Source organism: Magnolia sinica, chromosome 16 (genome assembly GCF_029962835.1).
Source record: "Magnolia sinica isolate HGM2019 chromosome 16, MsV1, whole genome shotgun sequence".
Lineage (NCBI taxonomy): Eukaryota > Viridiplantae > Streptophyta > Magnoliopsida > Magnoliales > Magnoliaceae > Magnolia > Magnolia sinica.
Genome location: NC_080588.1, coordinates 47578887 through 47602917, shown reverse-complemented (window position 1 = coordinate 47602917; position 24031 = coordinate 47578887). Strand labels below are relative to the sequence as shown.

General features: G+C 39.4%; 1 protein-coding gene across 1 annotated transcript; it reads right to left on the bottom strand.

Annotated features, from left to right (window-relative positions):
• Positions 1 to 11271: 11271 nt before the first annotated feature.
• LOC131229613 (phosphatidylinositol 3,4,5-trisphosphate 3-phosphatase and protein-tyrosine-phosphatase PTEN2A-like) lies at positions 11272 to 15437 on the bottom strand. The gene is made up of 4 exons (XM_058225608.1): positions 15327 to 15437; positions 13855 to 13985; positions 13551 to 13620; positions 11272 to 12994 (listed from the first exon to the last, which is right to left on the bottom strand). Exons 1-4 carry the CDS (start codon positions 15327 to 15329, stop codon positions 12455 to 12457), a joined length of 744 nt encoding a protein of 247 aa, XP_058081591.1. The 5' UTR covers positions 15330 to 15437; the 3' UTR covers positions 11272 to 12454.
• Between the last annotated feature and the right edge of the window lie 8594 nt (positions 15438 to 24031).

Here is a 24031-nt window from a genome sequence, read left to right as displayed (position 1 = left end):
GGGGTGTGGCCTTACTCGCCCGAGGGTAGGGGGCATTACTAGGCTGAGTTTGACCAGCTCGTGAATGGGTCCGCTATCGACGTGTCGGATAGGTATTGGCAGACTATTGGCCAGGCGGATAGTGAGGTTTCTTACACTCACTTGGACTATGCTGGTGGGAGAGAGACAGTGCCATTTGGAGTGTACTAAACCCCGGTGATGATCCCAGAGAAGAATTGTACTAATTTGTAGACTTACTGAGTAGGAGTTGCATACTCATGCATTCATTTTATTCACTATCCACTTGGGCTGGTGGTGCACAACTAATCGCTGTGTACCTTCGCATGGCCAAGATTTCGGTTGGGCGCACGACTAACCTGAGGTCAGGAGTTTACCACATTGGGTCTGACTATCCAAATTTAGGTATGGGACTGGTTTGGATAGAAGTCCCTTGTGATGGACCCCATAGCCTGCGATACTACGTACTATCATCCTAACTTCACACTCCAGCATGGTCGTTCTATTTTCACTGCATATTGTATTACATTCATGGCATAGGACATTTTGGGTTACTGTGTTTCTGCATTATATGGTCTAGATACGACCGATGCTATTCATGGACTCATCAGGAATCGCATATTGCATCGCATCCTCGGCATCTGATACCTGGCTCTTTTCGACTCCTCATTTGCATAGCTGTTCTATATTGCGTATTTTGATATTGATTGACTCATGGAATTGTTCGTATTTCTGCTTACCTTGTTATCATATGATTTATGATCTTGTCATGATCTTGTCAGTATTTTTGTTTACCCTGATGATTCATGATCATGTCAGTATTTCTGTTTACCCTGATAATTCATGATCTTGTCAATATTTCTTCTTATTCCGATATGGTACGATTTATGGATTACCAGTATTTTCGGTATTGTATGGCTATAGCATTGCGTTGAATACTTGCCACTTACCTTGTGCACACACTTACACCACCCTCTAAGCTTTCTATAAGCTTTTGCACGATAAATGTGTGCAGGTGATGTTATGTTGCAGCAGTGTTGAGTTTGGAGCGTGCAGCGGTCTTCTGGAGCTTGATTTTCGATTTATGTTTTTCCCTTTTAGCATTGTATTCAAAACGTTTATATTAGTGGATATGTGATGATGATGATGTTGCTTTTGTGAATTGGGTAATCTTGCGGTTGTGCTTATTACGAGTTAAATGTACAAAAAAAAATCCTCCTTGTAGGATCCCACGATCAAAATCTGGCGTATGAATGCTAGGAACCGAGAATGGGGTACTACGGAGGCTGTCGGCACCGGATTCGGCAATCGAAATTCCTATGAGTCCGATTTCCGGATTTAGGGCGTGACATAATGGCTAGGCCGAGGATAGCAACAAGGCAATCAAGAACATCTTGAGGAATAATCCAAGAAAATTTTCGAGAATGGCATACCAAACTGTGTGAGGCACTCTGGGCCTATAGAACATCGCCTTACACTAGTACTAGGGTGAGCTCATTTGCATTAACTTATGGACATGATATGGTCTTGCTCCTAGAGATCATGATACCATCACTGCGAACCTCATATCAGGCCAAGTTAACTCCTCTGGAGTTCATAGAGGAATTGTTAGTGGAACTCGAGGGACTGGATGAGGGCCGTATAAGGGCTTTAGATTCAATCGTGGCCAACAAAGCTGCCGTAGTGTGCGTATAACAAAAAGGTGAAAGGAAAGTCTTTTGGAGTATGCGATATGGTTTAGAAAATGGTATTGCTGATTGATCAGAAGGACCGACCCTTAGGCAAGAAGTAGTCACCCACATGGGAAGGACATATGTCATTGAGAAAGTCCTTAAGGGAGGAGCCTATGTCCTGAGGGACATGGATGAGAAGATTGCAAGGGTTCCTATAAATGGCCGATTCTTAAAACTTTGTTTCCCTTCATTGTGGGAAGTCGTAAAAATCAAATCGAGGAGAGTTAGAAAAATAAATAGTTCATTCGAATAAAAGCCCTGAAATGAGGGCTAATTGATTATAGAATAACAAAAGGGGGGGGGGGGTGGACGGTCGAGATAGAAATAAGCTAATTTGAGCTCTTCAAACCTTTTGGCAGCCGATGCTTTCACCTTCACTGCCATCTTTCACCTCTTGGTCCACAAGGCATGTTGACTCACAAGCTCTATAGAGGAGTGGTTGAGCACCGCGTACTCCAAATCAGCCAACTTCTTTTCGGCTTTACTGGATTCTACATGGTCTCAATAGAGTGTTTTCTGGGACTTGATGAATGCGACCAATTCCTCATTTTCGGGCCGACCACAATCTAGGTAAAGCCGATGAGTCTTGAACATGTCGGCAGACAGATTATTTCACGTGATCTTCACTGATCGCAACATCTCCTCATTAAATTGATGTTTGCGAGTCCAATGCAGTTGGTTCTTCCAAGTTGCTTCATGATGAGCCAACAGAGCTCTGGATTCAACACCAAGTGTTGACAGACATGATAGTGAAGCAGTGCAGCGTTCAAACTCTCGATCAGCCTTGGAGTATTCTTCTCCAAGTCGCTAGAGTTCTTAAAGAATGTTCAGAACATCTTGTGGTGGCCTGCGATCTTCAAGAAGCTCAACGGCATCCCTGATGAAGGGATAAGGGTCGTGTAAAAAGAAATAGTGTGAGAAGGACCCTTGAGGAGATCGGTACTGTTCAAAACCCCAAGTATGGGGTCGCGATGTAGTAATAACTTGGTAAGACCGAGGTCGAATCCACAGGGACTAAACTTGTACATATTCTGAAAATAACTAGAACTAGAACTAAAAAAATATCTAAATTAAAATCTGAATAATTAAAAGTAATGGTGAATAATGTTGATTAAAACTTATGAATTTAAAGGTGGGAACTAGGGTGCCAAGGATCCACTTGTATCTATCAGGATGCTACCTTACTTGATTCAAGGAACACAACTGGAATTGGAGTCCTATCCTTCTAATTGGAAGATAAAGCAATTTAAATCAAATCTAAACTTTTCATTGACTTAATTCTCAATAGAGGAGAATTGTGATGATTGGAAGGGATTCCATCACCCTACCATACCAGGAGGTGATGGCAAACAACGGGATTTACCAATCTCATTATCTCCAAACAGGAAAAGAAGATATCCAAAGCTATCACAACATCTATTACAATTTGAGTCACAATAAATCATAGAAAACTGAAAATATTCCCTTAATATCAAACTAAAAATCAATGAAGTTTAATAAGAACAAGAATCAAAGCAAAATAAACATCCAAACATGCTACAAGCTTCACCTCTTAGCCCTAGCCAAGAGGTTTAGCCAACCATAGACATGATTGAAACCAAATCTCTTAAAGAAAGCATGAAAAATAAACTAAGAAAGAAGAAAAACTCTTTGGCGGCTGCTGCACCTTGTGTATGCTCCTTGAGACCTTTCCAAACCCTAGAAGATGCTTTGGAGCATACTAGGGAATCCTATTTATAATTGTGGAACTCTAATTTTCGCACTGAGTTGAAAAAATCTAGAAACCACCTCAAATTTATGCACTGCGCGAATTTCCAAAATATACTCAGAGTTTAAACTGCCTCAAATTTACGCACTCTACGCAGTTTCCTAAAATAGATTCAGAGTTTCATAATATGTTTTTTCAAGACAATTTCAAGAATATGTTTATTTTCAGGGGAATTTCAGGATTCTTTTTCTTCACTTCAAATCTTTGATTCTCTTCATTCCTCACTTGATTTTCTTAGATCTTTGGCATGTGAATTCTTCATTATTGATTTCTAAATCTTCAAATTTTCATTTAGTAATTTTTTGAGCATAAATCTTCATTTTAGCATCAATTTCACCTTAAGCTTTCGAAATCACCTCGCACATGAAAACATGCATAATTAAATCGATTAAGCACTATCATGTTTATAAAACTAACGTATAAATAGGGGGAATATGCAATATTTCACACTCAACACTAGAGTGGTCAAGAGGAGAAGCGATCAAGCTCGAATGGCTGCATGACAAGTGTCATAAGTAGAAGTGACAGAGATCGAGGAGAATTAAAGGAAGTAGAATGTAGGAAGCATTCATAAATCAAGTAGTGGAGAACGATTATAGCAACCGTCAGAATGTGGGAATGATCCATAAAGGCTGCATCAAAGCTATAAATAGAAATAGATTATAATAAGAAAAATTGTCTCATACCAACCTAAACAAACTGAATCTATCTTTTAATTACCTTTTCAAATTATCCTGTCAATTTACTTTTCCTAGTGTAATCTGTTACTTTCCTTATCAAGCAAATTTACATTTATAGCATAGTCTTTACTTTCCAAGTCTTTTAATTTTCGTTCCTTAACATAATCAGTAGCGATAATCCTGTAGCTCATAAATTTAGTGGTAATTCAGTATATGATCGCACGCCGGACACAGTTCATCAATCAAAAAGGTGTTCCGCATTTGTACTATGACACTGTAAGATTTCTTTCCTCATTTTATTTCATCTGCATTAAAATATCTTTTCGTATGAAAGGCAAAGGAGTAACACATCATGAGGGGACGAACCTCACCCTCTGAAAATCGCCTATTCCAATTTACACATAGAGTGAGAGTGGTTGAATAGGCGGCCGGCCGATCTCTTCAGATCTCAGTCATACACTACGTGTCTGACTATCTTGGTGCTTGGGGTCATTGTTGTTCGGTTCGAATTGGAGCAGCAAATCCAATTCTCGCACACCCACACACCAGTTTAAAAAACAATGTCGAACATGCTCCAGTGTGGGATTACCCAAAATCTCTCATATTGAAATTTTGTAGCACCCAATCTTTTAATTCACTTTCAATTAATCTGAGTTGTTTGTGTAGAGCTGTGGCGTTCATTGCTACATGCTACTGTACATGTGGCTACCACCTTATCTTTTGGCAGAGGAGAAATACCATTTAGGGACATGATATGACGTGGTATCAAGAATGAGAATAGGGTAGAGCCAACTTTGCACAATACGAGTAGTAGAGTAATGAATCAATTGGATCCATTCATCTAGTTACCGGTACTATGGATGGATACTATTTCTAAAATATAGTTTTTTTTACTATTTGGTATCTGAAGGATGGGCACGGTCTCTAGGGTAGATCAGTGATAGTTTAGGACAAATGCCTGCATCTTGCTTGTTTTAGTCTTGCTAGGTTTTGTAGTTTTATGCCTTGACCCAACAACTGTTTATATATCAGTAATTTGTTGGTGCGGACATTAGGGATCAACTTAATAGGTGTTGGTTTTTTTTTTTTTATAATTTATTTCTGTCGAATATTTTCCATTTCTAGAACCAACAAAAAGTTTGCAACATATGATAATACTCAGTGAATGTTGTATTTGTAATTTTCGTGGCATACAAGTGTTGTTATAATGCACAAACTTATAGCAATATTACATGAGTATATTGTGAAGTTATCATAATTTGTTATATATGACATATTGTGAATGACATCTAACTATTGTCATAGAGGGATTCTTTTATTGTTCTTTCAACTTTGATTGTTTCTACTATGCCTAATTGGCTTAACTGACAATAACTATATTGCCTTGTGTCAATTAATTTATGTAATGTCAATTTAAACCTTTTTGGGCCACTAATGATTATTGCATATTAATATTATTAAAATTAAGTGTCTTGGATGTGTCTGTTGATTGACTAATACAAGATCCTCTCTCAGTTGATGTAGTGCCAAGAAGTTATGTCCGAATTAGCAATAACACTGAATTCTTGAAATGAGAAAATTTTGAATATATATATTTTTTATTATTATTACTGGCATAGATCTGTCAAATCTTATTAGTTGAAGAAAATGTATTACACATGTTGAATGGAGATTTATAGGAAAACGTTTATATAAAACAACCCATGGATAAGAAAGTTCAGACAAGCAAGATTTGTAAGATTTTAAAATCTATTTATAAGTTGAAATAATCATCAAGACAGTGGTATGTGAAATTTCATGATACAATTACTTTCTTTAAATTTTTTGTGTGAAGAAGACGATTATAAAAATGTAAAATAAATCAAGAGATACTTTCTGATATTATCTCTATATGTCGTTGATAGTTTATTAGAAAGTAGAGATATGCAAATACTACTTTCAACTAAAGAATGACTATTTTTGAATTTTGAAATGAAGAACTTTGGCGAGGCAAATTTTATATTAAGAGTGAAAATTATAAGAGATTGCTTGACGAAGTTTTTATACATATCATAGGCATTTAATATTAAGAAGTTCCTAAAGCGATTCAAAATGCATAATTTCAAACCAATCAAGACTCCAATGTGTAAATACTATAAATTAAATAAAAATATATGCCCCTAATCTAATATCAAAAAATAAATTATGTCGTTCATGCTTTATGGCAATGCGATTAACAACCTTATGTATACTATGTTATGTACTAGACCAGATAGATATTATGTTGTAAGTCTTGTAAGTCAATATCAAACTAATTCAGGCTATGCATGTTGGCACGTAGCTAATAGGATTTTTTGCTACTTATGAGAAACAATGGACTATGCGGGAGGGGGTAGAGGGAGAAAGGCGATGGCCTCTCCCCCATAAATGTTGCCTCTCTCTCTCTCTCTATAAGCAATGTGGATTGTGCAAGCGCACCTTTGCCTTCAACCTTGCGCCCTCCCCCTTTGGATTGTACAAATGCACCTCAACCTTGGGTGATGTAGAACGTGTCACAGATATGTTCTTAGCATGGTTGGACCAAAAGAAGGTGGACCATAAATTGACGGTAACTTTTGATCTGGGTATCGTTACAGGCGGCACAACATATCAATCTTTACTAAAATGGGCCATCCGAGGTAAACTAACCCACATAGTGGGTAGCATCTATCCATTTCGTCAGAAAATGTGTGCTTTTAGCTCAAAAATGAATTTTTAGAAGAAAAAAATTACTATTTTTAGTAATTCCAAATTTTTTAATATTTTCTTATTTTTAGAGTTTTAGATTTTCTTCTTTTTTAGAAGCAACTTGTAATCATGCTAAGACTTTTTTAGCAAAATTTTATTTAAATTTTTTATTTTTAGAAATTAGGCTCTAGAAGAGTTTTATTAGAATTAGGATTTTTATTAGAGTTAGGATTTTGCTATTTTTGGTAATTACAATTTTGTTTTTTCTTAATATATTAACGTTATAATGGAGACATACATGTCAGACAATTAATGAAAATTTGAATTTATTTGAATTTTTTTCTAATTTCTTATTTTTCCTTGTGGATTCGAAGTAGTTCTTCCCATGAGAAAGACAGTGCTCAACCTCATCACATTCATCCTTGCATCAATTGGTATCAGAGCGAGGACTCTTCTCGGGCTGATAGCAAACAACAAAGGTATGCACCAAATTCCCGTGGATGGTGATCAAGGGATTCATTCTCTTTCGAGAAGAATGAAAAATTTCCACCGGGAGATTCAGTTGACTATGTAAGAGCTACAGGCAACACTCAACCATCTTGCGGATGCGCTGATTATGCCCTGACCCTAAGGTGATGCTCAACCGCCCGTAGTTGTTGTACAGTATAATCATGATTTTTGTAGAGCACTACCACTAGTGAATCGTAGGGCTATACGAGATGATTCGAGCTTTAGTGATGATGTCCCTGATGAAGGCTTTGCCCAACAGTCAATCCATGGAGCTGATCGTCTAGATCATGCTGAAAGATACTATCGAGGTAAGGCCGAACTTTCTAGTTTTAGCAGATTATTACGCATAGAAGATTTTCTCGACTGGTTATCTAAAGTAGAACGATGCTTTGATTACATGGACGTGCCAGAGATAAAAAGGTGAAATTAGTAATGTTTAAATTGAAATTTGGTGTTTTTACGTGGTAGGAACAATTACAACTCTCACGTGCCCGATAGAACAAGGCGTCCATCTCATCATGGCCACAGATGAGACGCCTTCTTCGATCATGGTTCCTCCTTAGTGATTATGAGCAGGTATTGTTTCAGCAATACCAAAATTGTCGACAGGAAAATTAAACTGTCACAAATTACACCGAAGAATTCCAGAGGTTTGCAACACGGAATGACCTGTCAAAAACTAAATCGCATGCCACTAGTTTGATCATGAGGAAGCCGTTATACATGCCAAAGGTAGAGATAGATTTACAATGGCAAAACATCTTTCGAACAAGGTGCACTATAAACTGAAAAGTCTGTAATGTGATCATCAATGTTAGGAGCGGTGAAAATCTCATGTTGAAAATAATGGTGAAAAAACTGTAACTGAAAACAGAAAGATATCTATCTCCATACATGGTTGGATGGATTAAGGAGGTCAACAAAATAAAGGTAACCGAACAATACACTATCTCATTTTCAATTGGTAAAAATTATAAGGATCAAGTACTTTGTGACGCAGTCGACATGGAAGCTTGTCATATGTTACTTGGTCAACCATGAAAAAATATTATTAATGCTACGTATATAGGTCAGGATAACGTATTTATATTTATTAAAGATGATAGAAAGATTATCCTTGTCCCTATGGGAACAGAGAACCAATTCAAGACTTCTAAAGTTGAGGAACAGTCTCTCATACCCAAATATGATTTCGTTAAACAATTTGAGAAAACATGAGATGTAGATGCATTAGTTGAAAAGAAAAAATATATGGAGAACATCTCAGAGGATTTGAAACTAATATTGTAGGAGTTCAAGGCGATTGTGCTCAATGAACTTCCTAATAAATTACCTCCCATACCAGATATACAAATTTATATTGATCCTGTCTCAAGGGCAAGTCCTCATAATTGCCCACATTATCAGAAAAAATGTGATATCTTGAAAGCGGAAGTGAAGGAACTGATTGATACTAGTCAAGGAAAGGAAAGCATAAGTACATGCATTATGTCAGCTCAAGAGCATAATACCAAGTACAAGAAAAGGGCTAATAAACATTGGCATCAGAAGTTTTCTCAAAATCATAAACCAAGTTCTTTGAGTAACTCGAGGATGAGGCTTTTTCAAGTGGAAGGGTCCGATGTAGAACATGTCACAGATATGTTCTTAGCATGGTTGGGCTAAAAGAAGGTGGACTGTAAATTGACGGTAACTTTTGATCTTGGCATCATTATGGGGCGCACAACCTATCAATCTTTATTGAAACGGGCCATCCGAGGTGGACCAACCCAGATAGTGGGTCACATCTGACCGTTTCGTCAGAAAATGCGCGCTTTTAGCTCAAAAAAGAAATTTAAAAAAATTACTATTTTTAGTAATTCTGATTTTTTAAATATTTTCTTATTTTTAAAGTTTTATATTTTCTTCTTTTTAAGGAACTTGTAATCATCCTAAGACTCTTCTAGCAAAAGTTTATTTAAAAATCTTATTTTTAGAAATTACGCTTTAAAAGAGTTTTATTAGAATTAGGATTTTGCTATTTTTGGTAATTACAATTTTTTTCTATATTAACGGTATAATAGGGATATAAATGTCAGACAATCAATGAAATTTCAAATTTATTTCAAATTTCTTATTTTTCCTCGTGGATTTGAGAAGTCTCCATGAGGAATTCAAAGAAGCTTCGTGGATTCGAAGTAGTTATCCCCCTGAGGAAGATGGTGCTTGACCTCATCACATTCATCCCTGCGTCTTCGGGCGACTCGTCCCAAACGACCTTGGGTCTCACGCTTCTAACTAGTGGGCTATGTACTTGCATCTCCATTTAGGGCTGAAAGTCAGGCAGGTTGGGTTGGGTCGGGTTGGTGCTCAAGCATAACACAACCCAAGGTTCTTATACCTCAACCCTAACCCAACCTTGGGTTGGGAATTCTCAACCCAAGCCCGACTCGGGCATGTTTGGTTGGCTTGGTTGGGTGGATACATGCTAATATTTTCGTTATTACATTAGTTTATTATATTTTCAATACATGTCTTATTTTTTATATCTATGATTTTATTAATTATATATGTAGTTATTTATAAAAAAGAACTTCATTTTTTTTTTCTAAACAAACAAACTAAAATATAAGACACCAACTCTGTAAAAGTCTTGTTGTGTAGCACACAATCTATTTGGGAGAGAGAAATCCAACGTATATTGTTAGCTTGGGTCATTGGGAATGACATGGGCCAATAAAACCCGACGACACTTAAATTTCCGGTGCCTTCAACACAGATGATCCGTACTCAATTATAATTTATAAGTAACTTATATATTGAATGGGTTCGGGTCGCTCAACCCGAGAGCTCAACCCAAGCCCGACCAAGTTTTATCGGGTTGGTGTTTGTATAGCCCAAGCTTGAGACTGAACCTGAATACATCCTGCCCGAGCCCAACCCAATGTCGGGTCGGTCACAGGTTGGTCGGGTTGAACCCGGCCCACTTTCAGCCCTATCTCCATCTAGTAGACTATACGCTTGCTTCTCCAACTAGTAGACTGTTGATCGTGAACCCATGTCTCCTTCCAGTGGATTGTGCACTTATGCTTCCAACTAGTGGATTGCACACTCGCACCCTAATGGATTAGACACTCACCATCTCCATTTTACTAAAAGGTGCACATCTTCTCGCATTTTGTGTCATCCGCATATCATCTTCGCCGTTGGATCAACTATGTAAATTGGCTTGTCTTCCTGGATGTGTTAATTTGAACATGCCACAGGGTAACATGGCTCCCCAACTTAATTGTATAATCGTGCCGCTTAGTCCACAAAAAATAATAACAATAAAATATAATGCATGCATCAGGCTGTCAGCATGCGCTGAACACGTGAAAGGACGGTTTTAAAGAAAACTGAGTCAATGGTCTAAATTTAACAAGCAAATCTCGAACAGTTTAGATTATCTTATATGTTTTTCAGGCACACCCCCACCAAAAATGGAGTTCTTAGATGTTCGAAATTCATTGCATGTATGTGTATGATAGATGTCTGCATGTGTACGACCCTTCTTCCCAAGCAAGTCGAGTAATGATGTCTTCCTTGATCCCTCTTTCTGACAAAGTACACTGCACTTGCCAGAAGAGGCCATTCGTGAAACGTATCTAGAATCCTAGTCATTCATCAGTCGGTGAGCACCGTGAATACACCCTTACCAAATAATCAACGTCCACTCATCAAATGAGCCACATGTACTAAAGAGATGGACGTTTAAGATTCTTACAATCAGTTCGCGGTTGATCATGGAGCCCACATGTACGCCTAAATCGGGCCGGTTGAACATCAGGTGGAACTCGTGTACGTTGAAATGAATACGATTTTATCAGGCGAGTAAAATGTGAAATCTTGCCGATTGGGATCATCAGCTGGGGTCATGAATGAATGCTGAATGTGGGTCGTTACTCCAAGTTTTCCCAACTGTACATTTCAATTGTATGGGTGGTCCACCTGATTATATGCTTGGATCTCATTCGCACATTCACGTTGAACGCACGTATGAGAGGGCCCAGGACCTCAAATCAAACGCACAGGAGGAGAAAATTATAATGTTCATTTACACAATAGGGCTTGAGTTTCGACAAGTGGATCCTACATCTTGGCGATCCAGATCGCCAATTTGAAATCCATTTTGATAAACAATGACCAAAAAATCTCAAAGACTGGAATCTCCTATCCATATCTTTGTTTTTCTTTCTTTATTTAAAAAGTTATATCTTCGTATATTTGGAGGTCAGTATCTGAAGGGTTAGGATTGTTCAATCTGTGGTTTTTTCTTTCTTCTTTTTCCTCAGGAATCCTACATCCGCAGCAAGACCCAACAGATGAAGATCAACAGCCAGGATCGTCCACCTCAAACATCAAGGTACTGTTCATATCCCCACCCTGAAGGATCATATCAACATTTTGGAGAAAAGGAAAACAATCTGCTGGATCCAAATCGCTGACGAGGACCCACTGATGTGTGATGCTGGAATTAAAACAGGAGGGGCCATTGCTTATCTTCCCCTGGTAGCATGACCCCAATATGCAAGCTTCTAAGACTCGTACGAGTCCCATGAGACTTGTCTGAGTTGACTCAGACTGGGTGGGAAGTGGGAACCATTGCAGTTCGACACCCTGAATCGGACCATTAATCTGGTGGGTCTTACTCCGAATTACCTGTGGTAGAAAACAATCCTCAACACTAAATCCAGGCCTTCAAATGTGAAGAAAGCTATGATTATTCAACCAGAGAACTTTGTACCATATGGGGCCCACCATTTGAACGGTCTAGCTTCCCTATCCAAAGGCTGCAACGAACAGCAAGCAGATTACTGCACAAGAAGCTGGAAAGCTCATCAAATAACGATGTTGAAGCTGTGGCCCTGGCCCACATGCAAAACTGTCATAAATAGAATGTAATAGAATTTTCAATCTCTTCTCAATCATGAAGAAGAAACATCTCCCACATCACTTCTTTTGACGATCTTTCAATCTGAATTTCTTACAAATCTTCTGTACATATTGTGACAACCATAAAATGCCAATGCCACCCCCACTCATTCGCTTTCGTAATCTTCTTCATCGCCGAAAGTAAAAACAGAAGCATCTGCAGCGATTGCCTTGAATTCACTCACTCCCGACAAATCCGATTTCGGGACCTCAAACGAGGCAGCCCCACTAGTGCCTTCATTTTTCATTTCACTGGTGTTGGGGTTCTCTTTCTCTCCTTCACTTCTTAGAGAAACTTGTTCAACGCCATGAGTTACACTCGCCATTTCCTCCTTTGGTTTCTCTGTTTTAGGTCTCCCACCAGCATCAGTGGTCCCTCTCCCAGCAGCTGCCTCTCGAGCTTGTCGGCTCTTGACAGACCCGCCCTCCTCTGCTTCGTTGTCCGAGAAAACATCTTCCTTGTCATTGCTAGCAGAGCCTTTACTTGGGTCCGAAGGCCTAGTAGTAGGACCATCAGCCACGGCAGCAGTGCCTGAGCTTCTATCTGATTCCTTGCTGACGGTTTCCGTATTGACCTTCGTCGGGACCGTACCATCATAATCTATCAACACAACCTCGACCTGGAACCCAGGGGAAGGCAGTTTCCTCTGCAAAGCAAGCACACAATGAAAAGTGAGTGGTTCAGAAATAGTTGCTGGAGACGAGGAGCTGCATAAGTCAGCAAGGAAAGAAGAAACAGAAGCTGATGACAAATGTAAAGGCAATTATGTGGTCCTGGTGACGATAAAATCAGGCTGGTCCATTCATCAAGTAGATCAAATTGTCTGTTGAATATAGGTCATTGGTCTTCTTTTCCAACTGTCAATTTTTTTCCCTCTGGCAAGCAGATGACATTATTTCTGGGCCAGGGAATGTTCATCGCCAGCGTAACCTGATGAATGACCCCTGGTCTCACATGTGTCGCTTAGGCCTGTAGCTCCTTTTCCCCCTGGCAAGCAGATGGAATTATTTCTGGGGCGGGAATGTTCATTACCAGAGTAACCTGATGAATGTGTCACTTTGGCTCATAGCTCATTGTGCCGCAAGGGAGGGAGCGAGGGAGGGTGAGACTACTTGATACCATTATCCCCCATGTGTCACTATCACAAAACCAAACTACCATGTTCAATTCTTCCCTCCATTGGATATGATGCGTTTACATACCTTGTCAAAACTATCAAGATCTGATGTGTTCAAAATCTTCCTGTTTTCCACCATTGTTGTATTCAACCAACTGCAAGGGAGATGAGGAACAAGACGTGTGTCAGTCACAAGTACGGAAAGGGGAAAAATTGAGACAGTACTTCTAAGGTTAAAGGCACAAAATATGCATGGTATTATGAGTGAACTTTGTGCCTTTTACCTTTAGAAGAACTATTTCGGTCACAGCTAGTTCAGACGAATGTAGGTACCTTCTCATATTATCATTAAACCAAACATACAACTATCAAAGAGAAAAGTTACGGACCAGTAGAAATCGCCTTGACGGTCATGAAAATGGACTTTGAAGTCACCAGCCAACTCTGTCAGACCTGGCTCCCCAGGTAAAGCAAAGACCATGATACCTTTCCTTGGTGCACTAAACCAAAAATCTTGAGGCTGCAAAAGCAAATGTGATAAATGTAGAAAAGGGGGAAAAAACAATCATGCAAATCTTCCCAGCAGACATACAGGAAATAAGAAAGAAATCGCATAACATCTAATGTTCTAAAGATAAGTGTGGACTCTCAAATAGAACAAGCTATGAGGAAGAAAATTTTGAGATCTTTGGTTTGTCATCTCTTTTGCCATTCACTCAGAGGGGGTGGTGGGTATCACATTATTGATGATCAATACCCGATATGTATCTAACAATATGCCTAGAAAACAGTCCCGAAAGCCCACAAAATGGATTAAAATACGTTAATAAACATTTCTAAAACTCGTTTTCCTCAAATAAGGGCTTAAATAGGTGAATTGAGAGGATCTTGGCGTGACTAACTTGTGTCATTGGGCACTGAAACCAATATGTATCAGTTGGGATGAAACTTCAAAAGTTCACAGTGGGCGGCAAGATACAAGCAAGGACAAATCATGAGATCCATCCTATCACAGGAGCATTTTCACACCAGGCTCAAGTAGGGTGGCCTATGGGATGCAAGGGTACAGTCGGGGGGGGGGGGGGGGGGCAGCCCGTGTGAGGTGGATGGCTCGTGGGAGGTGAGACTCATGTGATGTGGGGCCCACGAGGGTCAGCAAAGGACCTAACCAATGGGAAGTGGGCCTGGGCTATAAGATAAAGGGATTGATTCATCACGCTTCACCAATTCGAGCTTTTAGAGCAAGTTGTTAGTTGTCATGCATCAAAGTGGTATTAGAGCGGGAGGTCTCCTATTTGAGACTCTTCACCGGAGGTGACTAATGCATGGGCATTTTCACATCGGGCTCGAGTGGGGTGGCCTGTGGGATGCAGTAGAACACTCAGGGTGGGCGGCCCGTGTAAGGCAGGCGCCTCGTGGGAGGCGAGACACATGTGATGCAGGGCCTACCATGGGGGTTTGGCCAAAGACCTAACCCATGGGAAGTGGGGCATGGGCTATGAGATAAAGGGATTGATTCGCTACGCTCTATTAGTTCAAGGTTTAGAGCAAGTGGTTAGTTTTCGTGCATCACATCACTTAAATAGAGATGAACAATAACACCACAAAAGATCCACTCAACAATGTAGAAAACAATGGCTGCAGAGAAGGGTTATTAAAGCAAGGCTTCGATTGGTAATTCGAAAAATCCGAAATTCAAAAAAGATATTAGTTGAACCATTGCATGAAAAAGAAGATATCTTTCATTGTGCTTGACCATTAAAATATGTTATAATACTATAACGCTACTTTAAAAAATCAAATCACAGTCTACAATTAAACCATATGGTTTCAGAATGAGAATAATAGTCAGAAGATCTACCATCAAATCCTTAGTCCTTGGATGTTTTTTTTGTTGAGAAGAGAACTCCTGTACCCCGATTAAAAGAAAGAAAAATAAAAAGAAATATATGTCATCCAACCTTCCAGCGAAAAAGAGTATATAAAGATGAAAGAATGTAGAGCTAAGGCATAGGATAAACTATATAACCCTTCAAAAAGGAAGAGTCCCAATTTGGTTGCCAATTAGTTTATGATCATGAAAGAAACACAAACAGGAAATAGCAAAATGTTTTCAATACAAATGGAACACAAGTTTAACAAGTCTTTTGACACAATTCAGAAGCCTATTTATAAACAAATCCCACTAAGACTTACATTAATTGTTTGAAATTCAATCAGATAATCATATTTCTAGACGACTTTTTCTTTTTCTTTTTTTTTTCTTTTTTTTTGTATATTTTTGCAAGAACAATATTTCTGAAGTCTTAGAAACCTTGTTTATGATCACTAGCAAATAATTAGTCAAGAAATTTTAAAATTTGTGAAAAAAGCATGATATAAAACCCAGGCTATGTTAGGCATGAACCCTATCAAATTTTCCCTATTTGTAAAAATGAACTTCTTGTACTGTGAGACCGTAATGTGCAACAGAAAAATGCATGTAAAGTTGTCAAAAACAATATACAAAGGAAAAATTATAAGACATGATGTAATTTTAATATGATGGACCATGATGCTCCCACAGCGGGTGTATAGTTATCTGAGGAGCCACCGTGGATGGGAGATGCCTCAAAAATCTTCCACATCAAAAGATCGAGCACCCTTTGATCAAACAATTAAAATGGTTCGTTAAGAAAATACGACGATTGTCGAGAAAAAGGCGAGACATTTATGCATTTGGTGCACCAGGACAGTATGCATGCTGTGATGCATCAAGAACCTAAAATCTCTCATGTGGAATGCAATAGCAATTTGCTCAAGGAGACATTGAAGATGCGAATCATGGCATACCTGCCAACGTGAAACTTGAGAGCATGATCCAGCCAATCATTAGATGGGGCTAACCACGAATGTACCCTAGACCAGGAAGTGGATGGTGCAGTGAGGAGCTCACCACTCTATAGCATGGTGTGGATACTCTGTGGGGCTCACCATCTGTTTTTCCATCTCATTTTAGGGCATGAGCCCAAAATTGAAGCATATCCAAAGCTCAAGTGGACCACATCACAGGAAAGAGTGAGAATTGAACTCCTACCATTTGAAACTTCTTGGGGGCCACAGAAATTTTGGATCAAGCAGATATTTGTGTTTTCCCTCCGTCTGGGTCTGTGTGACCTTATGAACAGGTTGGATGACAAATAAATATGACTGTGGGCCCTTGGAAGGTTTCAAGGGTGAACGTCATTATCCCCACTGTTTTCAGCATTGTGGTCCACTTGGGATTTTGGGCTCAAACCCTAAGAAAAGCTGGAAAAACAGATGAACGGCATAGATAAAACATATACACCGTGGTGGGCCCCATAGAGTATCAACACCACACTATAGCGTGGGGAGATCCTCAATACACAATCTGTGTCCAATAGACCATAAATCAGGTTGTCAGGTGGGCAGCACTCACACTAGTAAAATGAACAATTAGAAAGGAAATGACCAAACCTACACTCGACGTACATGTGCCGTGCACTGGATGGGTGGAACAGATTGGATTCTGCAATAGGGCATTTCACATGAGCCCACTTGTTAACGGCCTGGACCTGACATAATGTTGCCATGCTTGTTGGGGTTGTGCCCTAAAAAACCAATGTTTGGTTGCTCTTTTGGACGTTGTTTCCTTGACATCGTATATGCATTCATCATTGCATGGCATGGTTATTATGTGTTGACATGTTTGTGGACATGTTTATTATTATTAGGGTTTTTCAGGTTTAGCCTTTGTGTACTCGGGCATTCTTGAGATTGGACATGTCAGCCAAAGTGCCAAGGGAGAGAGGTGGTTCATGGATCTCAATGCCTTAGCCATGACTATAAAGGGACCAAGACTTTTCATGATATATGGTCATTTTCTGTACAGGGGATTGACTTGTTGTCAAAATGGATCGTCTCCACCACCAGGCCCGAGTGAGGCGTAGATGATCCGTTAGGATGGACCACTAGTCACTCACATTGGTAGTACCATTTGCAACTTTCTATACTAGAAGACCCATCATGTCTAGACTAGAATATATGATACTTGCAAATTTGCACAAGCTTCGTCCATATCCTTAGACCCGAGGTATGTAGGCTGAGATAACTTCATAGTAGGTACTTTGGTTTGCTTTACAAGGTTTGCCAATGAAAGTAGGTGACATTGGCTATCTACATCAATTCCATCAAGGATCAGATGATCCAACATAGGATCCACTTGGTTCACTCAGGAGCACATGTGGATTGATCTTGAAGTTTGAATGGTCCTTCAGATGTTTTAAAGGCCACCTCGTAACCCTATGTTTTTCAATTGCTTAATCGATGAATTTTGATCGATGATTTGTTTTATAACAAGCCATATGAACATTCAATGGCTAAGATTTGATGGTCCACTCTTGAGGTTGGCATGGGATTCACCTTAGGATAGACACCACATATAGTGAAAGGAAATAGACAGTTGGGGTGCATGGATTAGGAAGATACACATGCTTCCTTTACAGTAGGGTACACAGAAGGCCTATGAGGGTGGGGACAACCATACTATGGTGCTCTGAAACCCTAAAGCCTACCTATATAAGATCTTATTATAGGAGGAATGTTTATACTAGTCAGAGAGAAGCCCCGGTCGTCCCCACCCCAAGGGACATCCACTAAGAGAGCATGAGAGTGGGAGAAAATGAGAGAGAGAGAGAGAGAGAGAGAGAGAGAGAGAGGTGCGCGCAACCCTCCTCCAGTCCTCCATTGTCTGCACGCTTGGGGTGTGTGGCCCACTTCTAATATGTCTCTAATCAGCCCTTGGTCCCTACCAGAGGTACTGATTGGCTTCTCACTATCCTAAACCTACAAAAGATCAGGTAAAGACTCTAAGTTCAGAGATATTGGCATAAACAGGCAGACCATCCTGCACTTAGGTGTGACCAATGTTCGAATTATCTTCGATATTATCTTCATCTCCACCTCAGTTTTTATTTCAATTTTATTTCATAGACACATGGTTGTATATAGTGTTCAATTTATCATTGATAATATTAATAACATCTCAATATTATTAATATTGCAACATGAGCGATATTGAGACCACAATCTTTCGTTTCCTTTCTAATTGTTGATGATTTCTTGGTGAAATATGATGTGTTGTTGATATTTTGCGATATCGATGGATGTTTGGATGAAAGGTTAGATGATTAAATAAGTTGGATGGGATAGTTAGACTGATTTCTTATAACATCACATGCTTTTAAGGCTCCATTAAATGAAAACTTGTTGTGTATGCATTCTTTTTGGTTTTTATATATATGTGTGTGTGTGTGTGTGTGTGTGTGTGTGTGTGTTTCTAAATATGCAAATATGTACATTTTAATATCTCCTTAAGTTTCCTGAAAATTCCATCGTTTCTCCGATGTTTTCCCGCATTTCTGGTTATTAGCGATATCGATATTGTTTTTGTATCCCTGGCTAGCCAAACTTGTAGTGATACCGATACTTCAAACACTGAGTGTGACTATGTATATATGTTTATCATTGGGTTTTGACAGACAACATGATGCGTGGATGAAAATCTTAGGAAGCAAGATCAGATCTCACCGAGAAAAGGTTTCTGAATTGTTTTTCCACTGTGCCTATGGATCGTAGAAGTCCAACACGTGGTATCAGAGTAATCTGTTCCTTGATCATTGCATGTTTCAGTCCAAATAACCAGTTTCTACTAGCCCCTTCTTGGACAAAATGGCCAATATGAAACTCATTATTGCTAAGATTCATAAGGTAAAATTTTGGTTGAAAACAGTGTGGTTGATGAGATATATTGATTCCAATTCACCGTATCGCCAACCGTTAAAAATGGGTTGTGATTAATTTATGGACACAAGGGTTGTTTTAAACGATTCTAAATCATTTAAATTGTTTGCACATGTCTCATATGATGATTGGTGTAGATGGATAATGATGATGGTTTGACTAATATTGTGTTTTAAGACTTCCATGTTTATAAGTTATTATAGAGGCAGCATTTATGGGTCGTTCTCAAGTTGTATTTTGGTTTTTTTTTTTTTTTACAATATTGTTGTCTTTGATCTTGTTATGAACATGAGTGAAACGGATTACCTAAGATCATCGTCGAAGATTAAGATCCAAGACGTGCATTAGAGACTACCAAAGGCATCATCTTGGACACTAGTCAAGCATCGCATGGAGATATTGGTGTTCATGGAGAGAGCTCGCAAAAGGGAGAAAGTTGGACAGTCCATGCTCCGAACTGTAGGTGCATGTGGGGTCCATGGGAGCCCCCCCTTCTAACAGCCTATTCGTACGGATATGGGGGAGGGGCATGCTTACACATGTTCCCTCTCACCCTTGTTTTCTTTTTTCAAATCAAAATTTCTCTCCTTTACTCGAGTTATCTTAGTTTCCCAATTCTGGAGACTTCCTTAAAAGCTCAAATTAAATTACATTAAGTAATTAATATGGGATTTAAGAAAATTCTCAAAAATTAGAAATTATCTAAGTCATGTAGTCCTTTTTTTATACACTTAATCTACAACATTGATTTGCATGTTTGTACATATGTGGGGCCCACTTAGAGTAGCTCATTGGATTGGACGTCCTCATACATGTGAGACATGTGGAGCCCACCGACGCATGGTGGGTGGTGGCGCCACATGCCCAGCCCATGCGGTCATGTGGGGCCCTAATCTCGATGAGCCTACCACACAATCATGCAATCTTGACCGTCCAAGTTGGATTTCCCTTTAATCATGTCGTTGCAGGTTTAGCCACACTACACAAGTTAATAGGATGATGATTCAATGTTGTATACTGCATTGGATGGACACCTAATCATTGTTTCTCCGCAGACATTAATTGCATGATTTGGTGGTTGAGATGACTTGAACTTGGTCGAGCTAGATCTCACTCGTTCTAGGTCGAATTGACCTCAAATTTGGCATGGAAGTTTTGCTCTACATGATCCATCATTTGGATGTTTTCAACTGACGTAGGATGATCAGATCTTTCCTTGACTGAATCTGGACCGTCAGATCCGTTTTGGATGTATCTCACTCGTTTGAGATCGGATTTGGCTGAAACTTGACAAATAGCCCAATGGTGATCTAACAAACACATCTAATGGTTCAATTGAGCAATGAGAGGCCCGATCATGGGTTTTTGTCATGTCAGCCCTTAATCGTGCATATGGCGATGTTAACGTGATCCCTACAACCTTGCATGTTTAACCCCATGCACGTGATTTAAGTTGCATGTCAAGGGTGCCCTAGTTTCATGCATAGATGCACGACTCAATGCACAAGGGAGGATAAAACAGTTCGAACAGATGCCATGCAGTTCGTACACAAGGATATGGTACATGCTATATTAAATGCAATAATTAGTGTGAATGTGATTCTCTCATGGTGGGTGTTGTATTGGCACTCACAAGACCTGGTGCACGCCCATCATCTATACCCCAATGCCATGGACTTTGGTCCCATGGATATTTACTGCTTGTTAGCAATGGGAGTGAACACTTTGAGGTGGTTCTTAGTGTTAGAGCAGTTTATTGCCTTTTTTTTTTTCCCTGGAATATGGTGCATGATGTCCGCATGATAGCTAGTGTATATGTGCATGCAAACCATCGAAGTCGTTAAAGCCCACTTAGTAGATCCGTAGCACCATGAGCTGTCAATTGCATCTTGTACCAATGCTAGATTGTGGTGGTTCTAATCTTAGGGCAACTGGGCCTATGTTGTCACTGGCATTTCACCTGACCGTGGCAGTGACTTATTTGTGTGCGAGACATTGTGTTCCACATCATTTGACACCTGATGTATCGACAATGGGCAACCGTGCAATGACTTGCGGTTCATGTTTAAGGTCAAGGCACATGCAATGACTTGCAGTTCATGTTTAAGGTCAAGGCACCACAGGAGGATGAAATGTTCACAGTGTGAAAAATGGAAAAAAAGGACAGATTTTGAGACAGTTGTGGACCGTCTCTAAAATTCTTTGGTTTAAAGAGGTTTAGAGACGGCCATAAACCGTCTCTAAAATTTTAGACGGCTCTTGACCGTCCCTAATACTGTCTTAAAATGTTGAACATCCACAAATCATTTAAGACGGTCAAACACCATCTGCATTAGAGACAGTCTTTGACCGTCTTATATGCGGTCATCTAAGGCGGTCATTGGCGGTTTACATTAGAGACGGTCAATAGCTATCTTTTACTTGTAATATGAGACTGTCAAAGACCGTCTCTATTAGAGACGGTCTTTAGCCGTCTTATAGCCCTGTCAAAGACCGTCTCTATTAGAGACTGTCAAAGACCGTCTCTATTAGAGACGGTCCTAAACCGTCTCTAATGCTCAGGTCAAAAATTAAGAAGCTCAAAAAAATTATGAATTTCGAAAAAAAATAGTTGAGAAGCTTAGAAAAATAATTAACAATGTTTAAGAAAAATTTTAATTTTGAGAAAAAAAAACAGTAGATAATTTTGAAAAAAAAAAGATTTCGATAAATAAATGATATTTTGAAAAAGAAAATTTAAAAAATTAAACAAAATTGTGAAAAAATTGACAAATTGTAAAAAAATATATTTTTTAAAAAAGAAAACTAGATTTTGTATTTTGACAAGAAAAATTGAAAAGTTATATAACAAAAGTGAGATTAAAAAAATGATATTTTGAAAAAGAAAATTTTAAAAATTAAACAAATTTGTGAAAAAATTGACAAATTGTAAAAACATATATATTTTAAAAAAGAAAACTAGATTTTATATTTTGACAAGAAAAATTGAAAAGTTAGATAACAAAAGTGAGATTTCGATAAAAAAATGATATTTTGAGAAAAAAATTTTAAAAATTAAACAAAATTGTGAAAAAATTGACAAATTGTAAAAAAATATAATTTTTAAAAAAGAAAACTAGATTTTGTATTTTGACAAGAAAATTTGAAAAGTTAGATAACAAAAGTGAGACTTTGATTGTAAGACCCATGTCCTATACCGTACCGTTTCGTAGGCTTCCGCGTTCTTTCCGTTCAAAGTCCGGCAACCTTCAACCTTTATCCGACATTTGCGCACGACCCTGAGTTACACGTCCTCAATCAGAGTCGGCTCAACCCGAGACTTGTACCCTAGCGACCGCGTCGTCGCCGCGGTTTCGATGCCGCGTCTCACGCGCCGAGGCGATACCCAGGCCAGGAGATGTGGACCCGCGTTTGGTTCGAGAAAAATGCCGCGCGTTGCAAAACCCAAGAGAATCTCTACAACATGTCACCTTAATCTATCAATCAATCTCATCAAGGGTCAAATACATGTCAAGTACACCATCACCTCTCACCCATTCCCAAGTAACCCCAAAAGTCAAAAAGTTCTTACACCATCTACCTTAAAGTCAAAAAGTTCTTACACCCATCACTCACCACATCCATCACTCCATCACCCATCTCTCTCTTTACAACCCTCTCTCTCTCTCTCATTTCTCAAACTCACCTTTCCCAAGCAAGAAAAATCACACGTCCAAAGCTCTCCCAAACCTCCATGAGAGAGAGCTTTGTGTGTGGCCCACTTCCTACCCCTCATCTCTCATATCAATCATCAAAACTCCATCTCTTCCGTTAGGATCAAAGCTAAGGAGCAAAGGAAGCTAAGGGAGCAAGAAGAGTGGACGGTGGGTGATCTTGGACCCATATTTTTATCCTTTTGTAAATTGTCTTTTTGAGATCTAAGGGCCCACATATGGTGGGACCCACTTTGATGTATGCTTGTATCCAAGGGGGGCCCATAGTGGCGGGGCCCCTCCGTTATCTCTGATCTCTCTTTCCTCTCTCTCTCTCTCTCCTTCTCATGTATTATGTACCCCATTATATATGATGAATGGTCCACGTCATCCCATCCGTAGGGCCCACCTTGCTGACCGTCTTTGGGTAGGCCTAGATGTAGGAGAAACACAAATATTAGATTGGGCCATGGGACCCATCCATGCAGTTCATCCTTTGGGGTGGGCCACACCATCATGTATGTGTGGTGTCCACCGTCCCTGGACGGTGGGACCCACCCCACGTGTGGGCCCTCCTTGATGTATGTGACTGTCCAGGCCGTCCAAGGGCTTGGATGTCAGCACCATATATAGTATATATTTTATATATTATATATTTTATATTATATATATATGAGGTGGTGGGCCCTACGTGGGACCCACCTCTCCCTTTAATGCCTAAAAGCTGCACAGCAGCGGCTATTATATAATATTATATATATATATATATATATATATATATATATATATTGTATGTGTATATAACGGTGGGCCCTACATGGGACCCACCTCTACCTCTTTTAGGTAGCAGCAGTTGCCCTATTGCTGTTGTGTACGGCAGCAAGTGGACCCCATCGCCAGCTGCTGAACACAGCATCAAGTTTCGTGGGTCCAATTTGTTCCATCCACGCCGTCTATCTATGGGACCCACCATGAGGCATGTGTTGTATACAAACCGTCCAACCATTTGAGATATCATTTTATGGCATGAGCAAAAGAATGGGACAGATCTAAAGTTCAAGTGGACCCCACC